The sequence below is a fragment of the Podarcis erhardii genome (assembly GCF_964252035.2).
Source record: "Podarcis erhardii genome assembly, chromosome: 1".
Taxonomy (NCBI): Eukaryota; Metazoa; Chordata; class Lepidosauria; order Squamata; family Lacertidae; genus Podarcis; species Podarcis erhardii.
In genome coordinates this window covers 98,430,716-98,451,882 of record NC_138497.1, presented here as the reverse complement: position 1 = coordinate 98,451,882, position 21,167 = coordinate 98,430,716, and the positions used below count along the sequence as shown (strand labels likewise).

At 39.9% G+C, this 21,167-nt stretch overlaps 1 protein-coding gene across 6 annotated transcripts in view; it reads right to left on the bottom strand.

Annotated features, from left to right (window-relative positions):
* Positions 1 to 21,167, bottom strand: part of MGAT5 (alpha-1,6-mannosylglycoprotein 6-beta-N-acetylglucosaminyltransferase) — a 120,528-nt gene that overhangs the window by 44,337 nt on the left and 55,024 nt on the right. For all 6 annotated transcript variants that reach the window (XR_014158901.1, XR_014158902.1, XR_014158903.1 and 3 more), the window contains exons 3-5: positions 15,263 to 15,430; positions 4,850 to 4,926; positions 4,395 to 4,484 (exon numbers count right to left, since the gene is read on the bottom strand). Coding sequence is in view for 3 of the 6 variants with exons in the window: in XM_081871791.1 (XP_081727917.1) it covers positions 4,395 to 4,484; positions 4,850 to 4,926; positions 15,263 to 15,430 (335 nt within the window). In the remaining 3 variants the exon portion in view is untranslated. The remainder of the gene's footprint in view (positions 1 to 4,394; positions 4,485 to 4,849; positions 4,927 to 15,262; positions 15,431 to 21,167) is intronic.

The window sequence follows — 21,167 nt, the reverse complement described above, 5'->3', positions numbered from 1 at the left end:
CCAAAATCTTCAGTGCTAGCAGAGGAGTTAATAACTTACCAGTCAAAAGAGTTTGAGTCCATGTGCCAAATCACCCTACCATAACTCTAAATAACTCTACCATGGTTCATTACTTTCATTAATGTTTTGTTATTGTTGTTAAAATAGAAATGGAAAGTGCAAGGAGGTCTGATTAGGATTCCACCGTGTCCATGGTCAACCCTTTCCTCCACTGTGCTGAAAAAAACACACACCCTCCCCAAATTGCTATTAGTCCTAGGACAGGACTAACACTGTGATTTAAAGTAGGCTATAGTTCAGAATTTAATCCATAAAAAGACAGCCTTTTTGTTAGTACTATTCTATATGGGGGCGGGAGGAATAATTAGATGAATAAAGAAATGCTTCTGACCATGTCAGAATCTCTATTGCCTAATTCTGATAGAAAGAACAGCCAGAGGGATGGTAGGATTTAACTGTCATCAGCAATCAGAATTTTAACCAATGGCACACTATAACCAAGCAAGCTTCTTCACAGGCAACTTTATAGTTTTGTCTTGCAGCAGAGGTACTTCACTGTTTCTGTGAAGCAGCACCATGCTACATACTGAGGAACAACTGCACATTTTAAGCAGAATCTCCTCGTCAGAAGTCATTGGAGAAAAATAGCTCCCACCTATGGTGAATTACTAAACTAAAGTGCATACATTCTTCTATCCACCCCCCAAAAACCCAATTCTCTTTTTTAGTACTGTTCTCATTCCTTACTGAAACTACTGCATTCCTTATTGCAGAATATGCATGTCTAGAACTCTAGTTGAAAATTATGATGATTGATTTAAAGATCGAATTGTGTTGAGAAAGACTCTTCCATCAATCTCTGAGAGGATGCCTGAAGAAATAATGCTCCATGATTTTGGAGCATCAGATAGAAAGGTAGACCAGGGAAGAGTCTGCTGCAAAAAGAAGACTGCCTATTGACAAATTACTTTATGAGACACCAGTTCCAGGTTATCTTTAGCAAGCAACACAATTCATATATCCACATCATTGTAGTTGTTATTAGAATTTTATTTCATGCTTGCATTCACAAATATTTAAGCTTTCAGAATTTGCTGTTTAGCTTAATCATAACATTAATCACAGGATTAAGTATGCTGAATTTAAGCTCAAGGTTAATACCATGACCAAACAATATTAGTTTTATGTGCTGTCAAAAAGAAACCTCTTAGGAAACCCCCCAAAGACTTTTATGTATGCTGTTCACTAAACATAAAACAGATTGATGAGTAACATGGATCATTTGTTCTTCGGGGAAGCACAATGAATTCTATATAATTATGTACTGTAACAAATGCCACATGAAGTACTTCATAAATTCCCTAAATTATGGAGTGTTTGAAGATCTAAGATTCACTATTTTTTCATAAATACAGAAGCATCCTAATATGTCAAGCGAAGGACATGATAAACACAAATCATTATACAGTGGTACCTCAGGTTACATACGCTTCAGGTTACATACGCTTCAGGTTACAGACTCCACTAACCCAGAAATAGTATCTCGGGTTAAGAACTTTGCTTCAGGATGAGAACAGAAATCGTGCTCCGGCGGCGCAGCAGCAGCAGGAGGCCCCATTAGCTAAAGTGGTGCTTCAGGTTAAGAACAGGTTAAGTACGGACCTCCGGAACGAATTAAGTACTTAACCCGAGGTACCACTGTATATCACCAGGCCTTGACATTTTTTTCTCCATCAACATTTACAAGATGGCTGAGAGCACTGGTGGTGAATTGGGTGTTATAAACATAATTTTGTCCCATTGGCTGCATAGCTCTAACCTGTTGTATATAATGGCCTTGCACAAAATGGAAGTATATAGGGTGTTCCCCTAGCCAACATGTTAGGTCATATAATGCTACTGTAGGTGTCACAGAACACTTATATGCACCTCTCCCAGATTTCAGTTCTTACAATCACTCTAAAAATTGGGTAATGGACTCTGGTAAAGAAAACCTTTTCAACAATACACAACATAGAAAATAAGTCTAAAAAGTGTGACAGATGAGGTTAAAATACTCGCTCGACAAACTTGTATATTTATAGCCTTATCATAACATCTTGCTTTTTAGAAAAATGAGATGAGCAAAGGCAAAATTACTCTCCGATCTGAACTGGTTGAGAATATGCTCCTCCTACACTCTAAAAGAACATATTCAAAATAATTTTCCACTGCAATTCTGTCTTTCTATTATCCCCGCAAAAGTCTTTGCGTGTGATATATTTATAGATGTTGAGCAGTGAAGCCTCATGCAATAGTTGACTACCAGCTTCCACCACCAAATAAATGGAACCCAGTACTCTTAATAAGTAGTATCACAAGGCAATGGCAGCCCAATGGGACGATGTGTCACAGGTCATGAAAGTACAGTATTGCACTGGCTGCCAGGGAGGTACTGGGCCTAATTCAATGTGTTAGTCTTAGCATATGCAACCCTAAATGGCTTGGGATCGAAGTACAGTGGTACCTTGGGTTAAGTACTATTCGTTCGGAGGTCCGTTCTTAACCTGAAACTGTTCTTAACCTGAAGCACCACTTTAGCTAATGGGGCCTCCTGCTGCCGCCACGCAGCCGGAGCACGATTTCTGTTCTCATCCTGAAGCAAAGTTCTTAACCTGAATCACTATTTCTGGGTTAGCGGAGTGTGTAACCTGAGGCGTATGTAACCCGAGGTACCACTGTACCTAAAAGAGTTCTTTCCTTAGTATCAAACACCCTTAGTATGATTACGTACTTACTGTTGATGCCACCAATAGGGGCTGCTTGGTTGGCACTGACATGTAAAAGGGCCTTTTCATTGGTGGTTTCCCATTTGTGGAATGCCCTCCTCTAGTGAGGTACATCGTAGTGAGGAGGAATTTGAAAACATTCCTAAATAATGGTCGAAGAATACTGTACACCTGGCAACCATGAGATCACTGGATGAAATCGTGTTTTTAATTGTGAATCTTTTTACAGTGTTGTAACTGTTCTAAAATGCTTTTATTTTCTTTTAATTGTGAGAGTGTGTGCTGCCCAGTGTAAGCTGGTAGCCAACAAATGACAGCAAGAGCCACAGTTGAGGTTCACTGGGACTGCATGTTCCACCTCTTTCTTAAAACCATTTTAACTCACCCAGAACCTATTACAGTGGTACCTCTGGTTACGTACTTAATTCGTTCCGGAGGTCCGTTCTTAACCTGAAACTGTTCTTAACCTGAAGCACCACTTTAGCTAATGGGGCCTCCTGCTGCTGCTGCGCCACCTGATTTCTGTTCTTATCCTGAAGCAAAGTTCTTAACCCGAGGTAATATTTCTGGGTTAGCGGAGTCTGTAACCTGAAGTGTATGTAACCTGAAGCATATGTAACCTAAGGTACCACTGTAGTAAGATAGACTGTAAATCTAATACAGTAAGCAACCTATAGTTTAGAAGTTAAGCCACAAGCTGACCAATAGCCACCAATACTGGATGTACTGATCTTCTAAAAATCTGTTTTCACCCAAGTTATGGCACTCCTTTGCTGGCATTCTCTTGTGAACTGTATTTGTTCCATCATCTATATTGAGCTTAATTAGCATGTCTATAAAAAGATACCGGTAATACTCACTGACACATGCCAGGAAACACTATGATACCTCCTGAGGTGAGGGAGATATTAACAAGCTAACTTGCTCTAAGAATATGTTTTGGCCTTTCATTACCTCTTGAAAGCTGAGAGAATAAATATGCCATTTTGAGGGGGGGGGGGGGAGAAGTACTATGACACACAGTATGCACATAGCATTTTAATAATTTAAAAGAAGAATTCTACGTTCTTCATTAGCTACATCAGCAGGAAATGCTGATGATTCAAAGACAGTTAAATTCTATTAAGGAAAGACCTTCCTTAAAAGGGAACAAATCTTTAAAGTGCAACAAAATTTAAGAGTTCACCCAGGATAATTCATAGTCAGCCTGTACTTTGAATATGTAGGGAGTTATACCGGAGAGAAATTAAGGGGGGGGTAAACATTTTCCATCTTACAAGTGTTATAAAGTACAAACGGTTAACATGCTGCTGGAAAAACGAAACCTATTGGTCATAATTATGCAGACTATGATAAGAACAATACAGTGTGCATATCAAAGGGCAAGACTAATTACTTTTTTGCCCACCGATCTAAATCGCAGTTAAAGGTTACTAAAAAAAACTCTGGACCGAGCCACTTTGCCTCTCCCCACTATCATGGGGCCTATGGGGTTAAATTGTGGTTAGCGTTAATTATTATTTATTGTGCTAAACGATTAATGCTTGAAGTTTTATTTTAAAATCCAGTCAGTCATTGGGATTTTTCAACAGCTCTACATATCAGTCGCAATACAAATTTACTGACCTCACTGAGGTAAATAAAGAAGGAGCATGTGGATCCATCCACACCGTAACTTGCGTAACAAGGATCAGATCGCCACATATCTTTCATCCACTAGAAGATAAAAAACACACACATACAGTCAACAGATATGGGGTTTAGAAGCCTAACTACAATACCAACCATACATATATAACATGGGTGAACTGGTAGGAAGCAGCATCTGAGATCAGCAAAGTCAGCTGTGGCCATTAATTATTACATCATGTTAATATTTCATGCATGAACATGTAGAATAACCTCAGTGTTAGTCAAGGCATCAATATATGGTTTACTGCTGTGCACACAATGTAAGTGGACCAAGATCTGTTCTACACACCATTCTATATATGGGGCTTTTTCAGGCTAGGAAGCTGCCTTATATCAAATCAGACCATTGGTCCACTCAACAAATAAATGCAATAGGAAATTAGTCTTACTTTTATTTTGCCCTCACAGTGGGGGAAGCCATCCATGGGAGGCAATTCACACTGTTCCTGGGCTCCATTAATGAGATCTGAGAGAGAGAGAGAGAGAGAGAGAGAGAGAGAGAGAATATGATTCAATAATTGTAGCACACTTCATAACATATTCATACTTCATCTCAACTGGCTGTGCAGATGGATCACCACCCAAATCCCAACTGAATTCTAAAAATGAGCACTGCCTTTTCTCCCCCAGCCCCCAAGAACGGAGAATTAAAAGCAGGCCAGACAACCAGGTAGGAATAAAACTGAATGTGCAGCAATTGTGCTCAAACAGAACAGGTTGTTAAGAATTAAAAAATGGAAACAATTCCTCATCATTTATAATTAAGCACAGCCAAATTCCTAAGCAGAAATGCAATTAACCTATTTGTTAAACTGAAGTACAGCAATCATTCAATGAGCAGTTGAGAGTCAAATGTTTGACAAACCTCAGAACACAGATGCAAGCTTAATTCATTTTAAGGCTGCATTCCCTATCATCACTGCATGGAGCACATGCATTACAGTGGCACACATTATTATGGGTATGAAAATAAAGAGAGAGACGGGATGTTGGTTAGAACCTTGGGATCTGAACACCAGAGATTTCTTTCTCCTTGTTATCTGGCTCTACCCAGTCCGCATGTGATTCCGAAAGTCATGTGTGAGGAGTTTGTGTATACACATGGGACTTTGTGCAGAGGACAAAGGCTAGTGGCTTTTGATGATCTTCCCATCCCATGTTGGGACAGCCCCACGACTATCAGCCTGACCACAGATTGCATACCTTGACCTCATGTTCTTGATTAAACATAAGTTTGATGATTTGGTAGTAGGAAGTTCTTTTTCATTTCATTGTCATGGTCAGCCAGCCCATTTCCTTGTGAGGTTTAGGTTCACAGATGTTTCTAACATTTGCAGGTGTGGTGTGCCTATTAAAATGCCCTGCCCCTGGTGGCTAATGGACATGTTTAGCTCTCATGAGTAAACCAAGGATGAGGAACCTGCAGCCCCCCCCAGATGTTTTGGACTACATCTCCCATCATCCATGACCACTGGTCATGCTGTCTTAGGCTGATGGAAGCTGGAGTCCAACATTTATCTGGTGGGCCACAGGTTCTTCATCCCTACAATAGTCCATCTGTGCAATGCACAGCAGTTGATTCAATCCATCTGTGCAACACAGGCAGTTGATTCAATCACTACCCAACCACACTCTCCTCTACTACTGCAAAGAACTCAGCCTGCTCCCCAACCCCAAATTATTAATCCAGGATGTTATCTAATGTTGTTCACTAACACAAGGAATAAATCAGTGGACTGCCTCCTAGTGGTGCAGCAATAAAACTGCTAGCACATTTGCAAAGCTAAGCAGGGTCCAGTATGGTTTCAAATTGGATGGGGAAGTGCAGGTTGCAGGAAGTTGGACTACATAACCCTCAGAGTCTCTTCCAACTCTAGATTTCTGGGGTTCCATGGAGTAACTCCTGCAGTTCCACACTCTAAATCTGCACCGATGAATCCCTCGCTACACTGCAGTCTTTTCAGAAGGCCCTGAAGATTTATTTTCATCTGAACATCTAGGCATGGTGATGGTTAGCTGGGTGACGGTGTAACTCAATTACACTCTCTCCAGCCCTGCATTTTATATGTTAAGCGTTCATTTGTAGTGTTTTAGATTTGGTACTAAATATAGGTGGTGGAAAACTTGATTCAATTATGACCTCCAGAATGGCACATTAGTGTGCCTACTTTGTTTCGGCAATGGCAGCATAGCAGCAATAGTTTTCTGCACCCATTGTCTCCTTGGGGGGGGGGGTCTTTCAGAAGAGTTGTGCTATATAAAATGTGAAGGGACTCTTTAGCATGTGAATATCACCTCAAGGCACAAGTATAGCCATTTCCAACCAACGCATCTCCTAGCATATTAAAATGGTTCAAGCTTTATTTAAAATATCATTGTATTTTATTTTTATAAATATTTATTAAGGTTTTTTTATAAAAGAAATGCACAGATAATAAACAACATTAGTTATATCATAACAAAATTTCATAACTTCTTTGGACTTCCTCACGTCTCCTGCTCCCACTTACATCATTGAAAATTTTTTTCCAAGCAAATTATCATCTTGTTTACAATCTTATATCCACTCATTTAAATTTAGTCTAACAATTCTCCAAAAGGTTTATATTTTCCTTAATCTCACTTCTCATCAAATTCCAATCTAATTTAGTGGTGGCCAATTATTTATGATCAAGCATCCTTCTTAACATTCAACCAAATTACAATATTTTTGTAAATAAATCTTGAATTTCTTCCAATCTTCTTCAATCCTTTCTTCTCCCAGGTCTCGGATTCTGCCAGTCATCTCCGCCAATTGCATATAGTCCATCAGCTGCATCTGCCACTCTTCCAGTGTGGGTAGATCTTGAGTTTTCCAGTTCTTAGTGATAAGTATCCTTGCTGCCGTTGTTGCATACATGAAAAATGTTTGGTCTTTCTTTAACACCTTCTGGCCGATAATACCCAAGAGGAAAGCCTCTGGTTTCTTAGTGAAGGTATACTTAAATACCTTTTTCAACTCATTATATATCATTTCCCAGAAGGCCTTCACTTTAGGGCAAGTCCACCAGAGGTGAAAGAATGTTCCTTCATTTTCTTTACATTTCCAGCATTTGTTATCAGACGAATGGTATATTTTGGCAAGTTTAACTGGGGTCATGTACCATCTGTATATCATTTTCATTACATTTTCCTTCAAAGCATTACATGCAGTGAAGTTCAGCCCAGTGGTATTTAAAATATCATTGTATACAAACTATAGAACAGTGTAGGCAGCAAAAGAAGAGTACACAAAATTAATACCAAACCAAGGAGATAGAACGCTACTGTTAAGTACTTGCATACATAGCTTTTATGCTATGATAAAGCTCAGGCCATAACAGGAATGCTTAAATAAAACATAACACACACAGAGCACCAGATGTATCAAAACAACATGTCAAGGCTTGTTTGCAAATAATATTGACTCAGCTGGAAGTTATCATGAAGGTGGTGTATCAAGGACAATAAATGGGGCTTTGCTTGAAGGGCAATGACCTCTCTGCCTCAAAGTCCTTGGAACTACAGGAGGGAGAACCAAAAAGGCAAGTCTTGGTAACAACAATGATTGCTGTCAATTCAATCAGATTCCCAACAATTAAGAAACATAATTGAAGCCAATATCTGATGATTTTGAGCCGGACAGCTGACATTTTGACTACGGCTTTAGCAAGCATAAAAAGCCTATGTAGGGTCACTAATTTAGCTGAGTCCTATACTTGTCCTTCAGTACACAATCTGCAAGCTAATTCAAAGAGAAGTTTGCAAGAGATTCATTATAGATTTTTCTGTCATGGGCTTGAATAGAAAATGGCCTTTCTATTTATAATTTCTAGAAGGACTCCCCACCCTGCAACAAGGGAGAAAGAAATAATTCACACACACATACACACACATCCCCCCTAGAGATCTGGCTGAAAAGAGTAGCTTGAAGATTGCAGGAGAAGATGCAAAATTTCAAAGAGGAAATATTCACTTTTACTATCCTTTGCAATAGGAACCATGCTTACTTCTCACTTTCTGATGCAGGTAGCGTATGGGGCTGTCTGCCAGGCACTGGTTCTGGTTCAGTGGTCTGGAGGATCAGAAACCAGATGCAGGCTCAGGCATTCTACCTCATATTTCCTCCTCCTCAGCTTCCTATGCAGCATTAAATTTACCGTAACTTGCTATGAAACCAAAGTCAGCAACTGTGGTGAGCTCTGGCCCTTAAAATGCAACAACAACAACAACAACAACAACAACAACAACAACAATGATTTTCAAAGCAAGCAATGTAGGCATTTTGAAACCACAAGGTGGGAGAAACAGGCGTTTTTGGGAAATGCGGGGAGAACTGAAATGTATGCAAACATGGGTGGGTATTCAGACAATCCTTATATATCTTGCTTCTATGCGTTGATAAAATCAGGGCAGCTTTTTGAGCTCACACACTTTCTCACATGCATAAAAAGTACCGGTACCTAAACTAGGAAATCTTACATTTATTTAAACACATTGAAACCCCTGATTCAGGCGTTGCCTTCTCTGTGAAATAACCCAAATACACACTTCCAGTGATGCAGCATGAAGAGATAAGACCAGGAGGAGTTATTCAAAACAACATACTAAACTTCAGTTGTTTAGGAACATGAAGTGTATTGCAACTTCCTGAACAAAACAATACTGTCTTGTATATGCATGAAGCAGGAAAAATATAAATCCTTCTCTTTATAGTCAAAGATAATTGACTAATTACAAATGCAACTAGTATTTGAGATGGAGTTGCAGGTGCTTCAACCTACGGTACCCAAGAATACATCATTTGACTAGCTAACAAATAAGGTGGGGGGGGGGTGGAACCATCAACATACCAGAGAAGAAAAAGGAATACTAACTACAAATAGAAATAGCACATTGGTCTCAAAATAAAGAAAATATCAGGTTCCTCCAGAAATTGCTGAGTAATATCCAATCCTATAACACAATGAACAGAATTACTCTCAACATTCTGAGAAAAATCATTGCATAAGAGCACACGCACGCACCCACCCACCCACCCCGCAATTGGACCATTTGGGTGGAGACAAACATTACAAGGGAAAAATATGCTTTAAGCCTGCACCTCACAATTCTGAACCAATCCAAAGTATTAGACAGGTGTTTTCCTGCATTAGTAGTCTTTTGTTTGATATACTCACCAAAAAAGGTAAAAATAAATAGGGTTAGGTGGAATAATGATGTCACATTGTTTATCATTACTTTGTGGAAGCAAAGCATGAAGCACCTGCCAGCTCCAAGATATGTTGGAAGGGTATTCATCCACATGGGCATATCAAAACTTGCAATTCTATCCTCCCGTCTTGACAAGCTTTTCATGATTGCTGCCTAATAAGGTACACCTTCCCACCCACAAAGGGCACATCAAGGCTGTGATACAATACCATAGCCAAATATTTTAAGGTGAGCACAAGCTACACCATGTTAGGTCCATGGAACAACTCCAGCAAGGAAACAAATAGGTATCCTTTTATATGTTAAAGAAAAATGCAGTCAACATGTTTCAGCAATTCAGTGTGCAGGGTAGATTCTCTCTAAAACCAGTTACCGGTAGGCAATACAATACAAGGAATGAGGAGCAACAGGGTGTAGTTTCATCACAATCTGCTTCTTTCGGTTCAATGACAGTAAGTCATTAAAAAAAAAAAAAAATAAAAGACTAGGGGTTGCATTTAACAAAGTCCTACTCAGAGTAAACCCATCAAAGTTAACAGACCTAAATGAGTCATAGCTATTAAAATGCAATGGATCTTCTCCGAGTAGGACCAGCATCCTAATACTATCCCAGAAATGTAATCATTTATTGGATTGGCTACCAGGTCTATACTCACAATGGTTCTTTAAAACCCTGACTGCTTCCATTTACTTCAGGGGTAGGGAACCTTTTTGACTCCACAGGTAAGATCCTTATCAGAATCAGCCTTGCAAACCAAAATTGACAGATATCATTACTATGGTGATGGTGATGATCCCACCCTTCACCCTAAGAACCTAGGATGAATTATAAGAATGTACAATCAGGATACCTGGTTCTTGGTCAGATCTTGAAATATATTCTTTTACTATATACAGTATGTGTGAATCTGCTTTGATTCTAATTTCCTTAAAATAAATCCAATTTTTTTTTACGTGTGATGTTGCAGCTTGGATTTAGCTGTCAGCTGCTGTCCTTGCTCAGCTTTTCCATTTCTGCCCTGCACTACTAAGATTTTGAAACTCGTTATTGCAGAGAGGGCCCCAATACATTAGCTTGCGGCAAGCAGTAGCTGTTGGTGTGCTTGAATACAATTGCCTCATCCACTGTGGGGAAAACATGGGACGTTAATGAACAAAGTTTGTCTGGAACCTGGGTGCCACCACAGCATCTAAAGCAACCAACATGATGCCCTCCACATGTTGTTGGACTCCAACTGTCATCAGCCCAAACCAACATGGCCAGTGATCAGGAATTATGGGAGTTGTAGTCCAACAACATCTGGAGGGCACCATGTTGGCTGCCCCTCTTCTGAGAACCTGCTTTCAATGTTGTCTGAAGGCAACCACCTTGCTCAAGCTAAGCAGGACTGGATCCAGTGAGCTCACTGGTGGGAGCCCATCTTGGGATCCTTCTGCATTGCTTTTATCATGGCTGTTCTATAAATATAATAAATCAATAAAAATCCTAGTTTTGTGTTACTAGGAGAAACTGCACTTATGATTAGACTTTTCCATTTGCTTTCACTCATTTATTGTAGACATGCCCATTTCATTTTGAAAATTAATATTATGTGTCAACTCTTCAGAGTTCCTACAAAACTCTTATTGTTTTGTCTCCTCCCAAACCCAAAACTATTTCTGTCTTGAGAACAAGTGCCCAAAGATGAAATTCACATATAAGCTGAGGCAGCATTAATAGTTACTTTATAACCTCTTTTCTTATTTATACACTCATTTTTTTCCCTTCAACTCACAAAAAGGGGCTTAGGCAGAAGTGATATGAATTATGAAAACCTTTTCTTTTTGAATGAGATGGTAAAATGCTTCACAGTTCCATGCCAACAGAAGCATTAATGGCTTTTTGGGAAGAAATAAAAGTAAATTCCTTCTGTTCTCAAAAAATACCTGCTGAGCTAGCAGCCTTCCATTAACACTTGACTGAAATAATGCAACTTTTAAAATGTTCAAGTAACTGTCAAGTAGTTAATCCCCAATACTGACTGCAGACCACCTACAGCACATTTCAGTTTTTCTAATACATATTTATCACAAGAGCTTAAATAGTTACAGACAGGGCTGTCACCACCATGACCCAATCAGGCAATTTTCCGTGTTCTTTGAAACCAGTTGCCCTCCAAAGTTATTGGATGCAAGCCTCCCAAATGAAATGGATATGAATAAGAAAATTAACAACAATATAGGTGAGCAAAATAGTATAAGCAAACAACATAGAAGTAAATAACACCTTCATACTTAGATCAACAGTTAGTAGGTATTCGGGTAATAGGCAATGCAGAATTAACCTTATTGTAAGGATTTTCTGGGGGATCAATAGTAAAGGGCTATGTATTAACAGAGTTCCTATGCTTCAAAGACCTCATGTGATTAACTTCAAAACAGAGCTGAAATGCCACCATTTCTTAAATGGTTGGTTATTGACATGCACTTCTTTAATGAAAAAGATTTTGGTGTACTCTGTGCACTAAAAGCAAGAAAGATGTGATCAGCAAATATATTACTGCAACATTCTAATCATATGCTCATGGCAGACCTTTGAAGAGTCAGGAAGCAGTGCAGCTTCACAGCAACTCAATCATGCAAGGTCACACCTTTATCTTTCGTGAAAGAGATCTGCCCTCCTGTTCTCTCAGGACAAACTCCATGCTTCGAGTGATCATACAGTCACAGAATTGTAGGGTCATCTAGTCCAACCCCCTGCAATACAGGAATCTCAACTAGAACATACATGACAGATGGCCTCCTAACCTCTGCTTAAAACCTCCAAGGAAGGAGAGCCCACCACATTCCAAGGTAGTCCATTCCACTGTCAAACAGCCCTCACTGTCGGAAAGTTCATCCTGAAGGTATCAGAATCTCTTTTCTTGTGACTTGAAGCTATTGGTTCAGATCCTAGCCTCTGGAGAAGGAGAAAACAAGCTTGCTCCATCTTCCATGTGACAGCCCTTTAGATATCTGAAAATGGCTACCATATCTCCTCTTTACCAGGCTAAATATATTGAATTCCCTCAACTGTTCATCATGAGGCATGGTTTCCAGACCTTTTATCATCTTGTTTGCCCTCCTCCTGTGCACATGTTCCAGCTTGTCAATATCCTTCTTAAATTGTGCTGCCCAGATCTAGACACAGTACTCCAGGTGTGGTCTGACCAAGGCAGAATAGGTTGAGAATATCATTTCACTTGATCAGGATGCTAGACTTCTGATGATGCAGCCTAGAATAGCATTAGCTTTTTTGCTGCTGCATCACAGAATGTTAAGTTGGTATGATGTTACTGTGTTTGACTAGTATATGCAACACATCTGATCAAATCTCACTATAAGCATAAACCCCCCAGTTCCCAGTCTTCCACAAGCCATTATACTTTGGTTCTGATTTCATAAAATGGGATGATTTAGCTGTTTCAAATGAGTTTCATTTTTGAAGAAGCACTGCAAAGCTAATGCTTCTTCAAAGTTCTATGAAGCGTGAAATACATAACATGAATAGAAATTCATAGTGTCATACGCCGGTGGGACAACAGACAGACATAACAAGCTAAAGAGCTTAGAGGAAACTACAGCATGTTGTTGAAACAGGCAGCTCATGTGACACATCATGCAAAAAGAAGAACATTGCTTTGTAAGGGGAAAGAGTCAAGACCTATGTTTTAAACATGGTTCTATAAAATTGCCTCTTAGTATACATAAGACCTAATGCATTGCAAGGTCAAGGTGCCAAAAAAAGAAACAAGAAATCAAATTTTAGCTCCAAATAATGTGGTATTATTTGTACAGTTGTATCTCGGTTTTTGAACAGCTTAGTTCTCAAACATTTTGGCTCCCAAACGCCGCAAACCTGGAAGTGACTGTTCCGGTCTGTGAACCATTTTTGGAAGCCGAACATCTGACGGGGCTTCCGCAGGTTCAGATTGGCAGCAGGACCTTCCTGCAGCCAAACAGAAGCCGCACTTTTGTTTCTGAACATTTTGGAAGTCGAACGGACTTCCGGAACAGATTCTGTTCAACTTCCAAGGTACAACTGTTTATCTTAAAAATGAAATATCCATATGGTGCAATATCCACTGATGTCTGCCAACTTGAACAATTTAAGTCTGCTTGCACAATGGGAGTCTGGGTTTCTCTCCTTCTCTCGTTCAGTTGCTCCCCTTGGGAAACTCTAAGATCTGAGTGTCTTATAAACCTGCTACTTTTTGTTCAACAAATTATGCATCTTCTAGATAGCACTCTTCTTTAAAACTTTAAATACTTTTAGTAACTTTTTTATCACACCGTGTGTGGTAATCATAGACACAACTACAAAAATAAAAAGGTGGTCTAAGTGTCACATAGCAGATCTTTTATAAAGAAGCAAAAACACCCTTATCACATTTCCCGTGTTCTCTGAAGCTTAAACATTCCTCCAAGGGGGTAAAAAAACCACTCACAATTGCTCAAATTGATCTGTATCACATCTGTTATGTGCAATCTTTTAAAAACAAATTATCTTTACTGACATGTTATTTATATTATTGCCCTGCACCAGAAAGTGGTAAAATAATGGCATCAACTTAAATCTGAATTCTACACTAGATATAAAAGACAGACACATAATTGTGTACCTCATGCTTGCCAAGAGAAATAAAAATGTTTAAGGGTTGTTGTTTTTTTAAAAAAATAGGTGGATTCTCTGATCTGGTTTTATTATCAATACAGAATACAAAAGCTATATAATTGCATACCTTTTCAAGTTACTTAAACAAAGGGATTACATAACATCACAATAAACTGTTATGTTGCAGGTGGGCTGCTTTATTTTACATGGTTGATCACTGATCAACCGGCTTCCTTGCATTAACCTTCTTTAGCAAAGCATGTTTGCAGATTAGATAACTTTTAAGTCACAGGCACCAGCATTAGTTAAAACTCATTGATCTCACTAAACCAGTTCACTTAATGCTGGTTATGCAAGAATCATAGCTTTAACTAATGCATACCCATGAAACCTAACTTCTCAGTAGTCGTGCCCGCCCTGTGGATCGCCCTCCCATCGGGTATCAAGGAAATAAACATCTAGCTGACTTTTTACAAGACATCTGAAGGCAGCCCTTTAATGTTTGAAGTTTTTGTGTGTTTTTTTGTGTTTTAATATTTTGTAGGAAGCTGTCCAGAGTGGCTGGAGCAGCCCAGTCAGATGTGCAGCATATAGATAGTAAAAGAAACAACTAACTAAAATGTATGGGAAGACCCTGAGCCCATGAATGAAGATAAATGCTAAGCATTATTCATTAGAGGGTTCAAGCCTGTTTACTCAGACTAGGAGTTCCATTGAGACTACTTGGACTTAATCACTAGTATGACTGCAGCCTAAGTCTTATACAAAAGTATATTAGGATAAGACAAGAGGTGCACTTTCCTTCAGTTAAGATTTGACACCAAAGACTGAAGTCCATTGCCATTTTAAAAAACAGAAGGATCAATTCATACCATCTTGGATATTTGATACTGTAAAACAGAATTTTTAAAAAAGGCGCAGCAACTTTCACACCCACCTGCAACATTGAGTTTTTCAGCTGCTCCTGAACTGGGAGTAGCAGTGGAGGTACTATTTGTTGAGTTTGCACCGGTGCCATTGATTACAAGGTTCTCCACTTTAGACTCAAGCTTCCCAATGCGTTGCAGGATGTTGTCTAGTAGGACGGCGAGAGTTTTCTTCAGATCTAAGTTAAGCAAAACAAAGTCAGTTAATCTTACACAGAACAACATATACCAGGAAATATACCCATTGGGTAAAAGTAACAGGTTTGCAACAAACCCTTCCAACCTTCTAATTTCATACCTAAATATTTCCACAGATCCTCCTTAACTACCTAAGTGTGTTTCTAAGTCTAAAGGCATTCTACAGTTATATGCCGTCAATATGGTTTATTATAATAATGAATATTTACAGAAAACAGCTATGTTTTTTCTAACTACAGAGATATGCACCCTCTTAATTCTCCAAAAGGGATGCGGGCGGCGCTGTGAGTTAAACCACAGAGCCTAGGACTTGCCGATCAGAAGGTCGGCGGTTCGAATCCCCGTGACGGGATGAGCTCCCGTTGCTCACTCCCTGCTCCTGCCAACCTAGCAGTTCGAAAGCACGCAGTGCAAGTAGATAAATAGGTACAGTGGTGCCTCGCAAGACGAAATTAATCCGTTCCGTGAGGCTCTTTGTATAGCGGTTTTTTCGTCTTGCGAAGCAAGCCCATTGACAGCTTAGCGGATTAGCGCTATTAGCGGTTTAGCGGCTTTCAGCGGATCAGCTGATAAGCGGCTTAGGGCTTAAGAAAAGGGGGGGAGGGAAAAACCCCCGCAGGAACTCGCAAGACATTTTCGTCTTGTGAAGCAATCCCATAGGGAAATTCGTTTTGGGAAGCGCCTCCAAAACGGAAAACCCTTTCGTCTAGCGGGTTTTCCGTCCTGCGAGGCGTTCGTCTTGCAGGGCACCACTGTACTGCTCTGGCGGGAAGGTAAACGGCGTTTCCGTGCACTGCTCTGGTTCGCCAGAAGCGGCTTAGTCATGCTGGCCACATGACCCGGAAGCTGTACGCCGGCTCCCTCGGTCAATAAAGTGAGATGAGCGCACAACCCCAGAGTCGGTCATGACTGGACCTAATGGTCAGGGGTCCCTTTATCTTTACCTTTAATCCCCCAAAAGAGTATTTCAACACAAAGTAAAAGGCTACCTTTTGTGGGGAGGGGATACACTATTTATAACTTGTCAATTTCATCTGTATACCATCTCAACTTATCCATATGTGCAGTTTCTAACTGTTTAAGTAGCCGTTGTTCTTAATAGATGGGGTTGCTAAATGTCTCCAGTACTGTACTGAGCAACAATAATATTTGCCATACTTGAAAAGGTTAACAATCAAACTTTCACTCTCTTTGTTTAACACATCTTGTTTATGATGTATGAATAACATCAAATAACTCCTGTTATTTGGTTGATTATTTGAGAACCTTGCACCCAATAACTTCAGACCTTTGGACAACTCCATGTTGTAAGTCAGCATCCATTCTACCACATATTTTGCAGCTTTGTACACTACAGTAGCAGTGCAGTTATGAGCACTAGCAGTTCTAGTTCAGACTGACATGAGTACTTCTAGTGGCCTTATTAACTCAACCCACTATTCCTGTACTTCAGTTTCCCTCAGTGATCTAGAAATATGTAAGCAACTACCCTATCTTATACACCTCTTAAAGATAACTTATATTAGAGGAGATTGCAGGGACTTTGCTCCACCCTGCTCTTTTTTATTCCCATGCCACATGTCATCTGAATTCAGGCTTGTGGTTAAGCTCTTTCTTCAACACAAGCTGTAGCCAAGAGCAAACTTTTGTGCAGTCCCAGTAAGCCATGGTTTGGCTGGCTACATTGTGAAAACCAGGCCATCGCGTGAAATACTTGGATAAGAAAAAGCAGCATTATGTTACAACATCTTACAATATTTTTCCAACTGCAAATTAATTTCCAAATTTCCCACTAGAAAGTGATTTCGGTTGGAAATTTGACCTGTGGTAATAAAAAAAACTGCATTATTGGGGGAATTTTATGCTTTTCTTTCTCCTGGAATCGGAAGCACTCTTACGTCCTATCTCAGACTTTTTAAAACCTTCAACAGACACTACTTGACAACTCCCCATCCTTTGAAACCACAGAAATCAGAAATTATTTCCTTGTGGGGAGGGAATTAAAGCAAGTTTTCTGAAGCAGTCCACATATGTGATGGCTGAACAATGCAGATGCAGAAGATCTGCAACGGTTACAGTGGTACCTTGGGTTGAGTACTTAATTCGTTCCAGAGGTCCGTACTTAACGTGAAACTGTTCTTAACCTGAAGCACCACTTTAGCTAATGGGGCCTCCGGCTGCTGCCACGCCGCCAGAGCATGATTTCTGTTCTCATCCTGAAGCAAAGTTCTTAACCTGAAGCACTATTTCTGGGTTAGCGGAATCTGTAACCTGAAGCGTATGTAACCTGAAGCGTATGTAACCTGAGGTACCACTGTATAGCTAACAAGCCAAATGAAGTGAACATTTGGTCCAGGCAAGTTTCTAATCTAGGCAGGTTGCTATTTTTAAAAACACCCTCAGGAAATGTACATGGTTCCCTTGCGACTTAGGATCAAGGAATAAAGGCTTTGCTTTCAGAACAGCCTTTAGCACCCCATATGCCTTAGTGGATCTTCTTTTAGTGTTAATTTTTTAAAAGCCTCCTTGTGAGGAGGAAAGCAGCACATCATTACCATGCTCTAAATTTGTTCCATTCAAGTGCCAGCCTAGCACAGATTCTGCTTGGTTTGCAATACACAGTAACATCACAATGCAAGCTACCATAGCCTGGAGGCTGCCACAGACAAACATGAATTACAGAACAAGGGATACTTGTTACTTCAGCTACAAAGCGATGCAACAGTCAGCTGCCTAGGGGATGGTGGCCTCAACCTTTCAAGCAAATGCATTCACAGAACCACCAGCATCTTATCGGAAAATGAGACAAAGGTATACAAAAGCAGCATGGCACCCTGGCATCTCTGGCACCAGTTCTAAAGAAGGGCTTTCATTCCTAACAGAGGAAGGGGAAGAAGATACCCGAAGCAGTAAATGAATGGCTGTAAGCTCTGACTTGTGTGCATCACAACTCCCCTCTCCTTTGGCAAGATTAACAGACAAACCAAGTTAGATCCCGCAATGATAAGATAGTGATGGGGAAAAAGGACCATTGTAAGTGAAAACAAGGTGAACAACTAATTGGCATCTAGCTTTCCAAAGCGGCAGGTGCCTTCTGGCAAAACAAACAAAAAGGTCAGAAAATGAAAACCAATGTACAGGGAACACACACAGTCACACTGCATTTAAAGGGGCGCTGCACAGATTCATTGCACAAAATTCTCATTGAAGTATAAGATCACAATTAAAACCTAAGTATGTTCCCAACCTGTAAGAGGGAAGAATATTCCTCAATGCACTTTACACATATGAAGTGAATGGCTGGATCTGATAAACAACCAAGACAGCCTTTGCCAGACTGGTGTCACCCACATGTTTTGGGCTACAACCCCCATCAGGTGCAGCCAGCTCAGCTATGCTGGCTCAGACTGACTGCAGTTGGAGTCCAAAATATCTGGAGGGCACCAGGTTAGCAAAGACAGGTCTGATCCATCACTTCCAATATATCTTGGGATATACGCTTTCTTGGTGCATGGTTAAAGGATCACTTATATAGCTGGCGTTTAATTACGTAATATTGTGCTAAAGCTACATATCTTTTAGTATTTTATTTGAATATATCTTAGTATTTGATGAGAACAGCAAGCCGGGGTTGGGACACCTTTTATTGTCTGTGCTACCCATAATGTGGAAACTTCTTAAAAACTTACCACGCTGCCTTAATTGCAATGAATAATAGATGCTACAAACACTGTGAACTTGCGATGGTATTTTTCGGCTCATAATGTTCACCTCAAATATTATGCTCTTGTTGTAGGCCTGAGAGATCTTTTGAGTCAGATTAAATCTTAAGCAGAGACCTTCAGCCCTCTTATCCTGACTCCTTTCCCCTCCCTCCCATATCTCCACTTACTTACTTCTATGAGAGCGGGAGAACAGAGAAATATTTCTGTACCCTTTTCCTGTCTAATGCCCAGTATGATGCTATGGCTGCATGCCAGACAAATAAGCACATGGAAATGCTGTTTCCCAGCACTGCTTCCCAGCACTGCTTGCAGCCATAACATTGTACCAGGAAGGGGGGGGGGATATTTCTTCTCCATCATTCATTCCCCTAACGCTGCTCCCCAAGGAAAGTAGAGAGTTTGGTGGTAGGAAGAGGCAGGCAGGTGCTGAGCACATGGGGAAAAGAAACTGGGTTTTGAGCCCAGTTATCAAGTCTGGCAAGGATGGTTTCTTACCATCACTACCAGTCTTCTGCTTAGAGAAATTCCACATACTACATGTAGTTCCATGCTTATTTTTTTCCCAAGCTCTTATTCACATTATGCAAAACGTTAACCTTAGTTTCTTAACCTTTCCACAAATGCACACACACCCCATTCAACATTCTCCCCCTCCCCAGAAGTACACCTTGTTTCCATCAAAAGGCAGAAAAACAGGTAAAAGGGTTAAGGAACCCCTGTAGTCAGTGTTGGTTTTATGCTTCAAAATAGAAGATTCAAAGTGTACATTGCATAAAGACAAAGAAAAAGTCTGATGTAATCCCATAACAACACACATTGTACAGTCCTTCCCTGAAATTGTTGCCTTATAGAAATCAACCACTGACTTTTTTTTTTAATGAAAAAAGGGATTGCACAGAGAAGAGAAACCTTGCTTCAGAGCTTAGGATCCACCTCTTACATGACAGTAACAGCATAAATACTATATTCCCATGGCTCTAATGAATTTCATGCAACATTAGAACATTGGAGGGGGATCGTGGAGGATGAGATCTTATATTTTTTTTCTGAATAAAGTCATAGGGGACCTTAAAAGACAAGGAAGGTTTACTGTAACTTTCTCAAGGCTGTGTAACTAACCTAAAATATGCCAGTAGTGGTTTACATGTGGAATTAAGTCGTGTAAAGTGAGTGAACTTTCAAAAGGAATGCATCTCTGATGTTATATGGCAGTTCAGTAAATTTTGCTTGGTTCCCATGCAATTAAGTACTTATGCTGACAGACCTTCCCTTGTTTACTAATGGCTGTATTTTTTCCAGTGAAAAGGTTTGCATGTGATTGATGGAAAACAGGGACACTATTTGGATTATCAGAGCCAATGTCACTTAAAATTATAGATGCGGGACATCAACACAGTGATATAAACAAGCTTATGACCCGTGTAGCAACTATGTACAGAAAAAGCCTTTAGAGAGCTCCTGCATGTAGTTTGTGAATAAAACGTTTCTATGTGCACGTGTGCCTGCTCACACAAATACAGCACTGTTTTATCCAACTAGGCTTTTTCAGGGTAGAATTGGTAGGTATTGCTCTTGGGAATTTTACAAATGGGTTTAACATAGTCTTACAGCTTTAGCTTTGCACTTTATTTTACTTCTTTTTGTACACCACAATATTTTTGAAATTTATTTGTTGCGTTTATATTCCTCCACCTCCTGCCAAAGGAACCCAGGGTCGCAAACACATCAATATCATTAAAATATTCCAGAAACAGTTAAAAACAATCAAATGTTCTCAACCAATTATTTCAATGTTGCCTGGAGCAGTATCTTTCAACCATCAAATGCCTGGGTAAACAGGAATGGGGGGGGGGGACCCTCCTGGTAGTCAATAATGAAAAGTGATGAGTGGTGGAAAGTTTTTAAATTCAATAAATAAATAAATGAAACAAATAAAACACAACACATACAAGTTAAGCTATGCTTCTCATTTCTGGTACAACTTATTTTTATC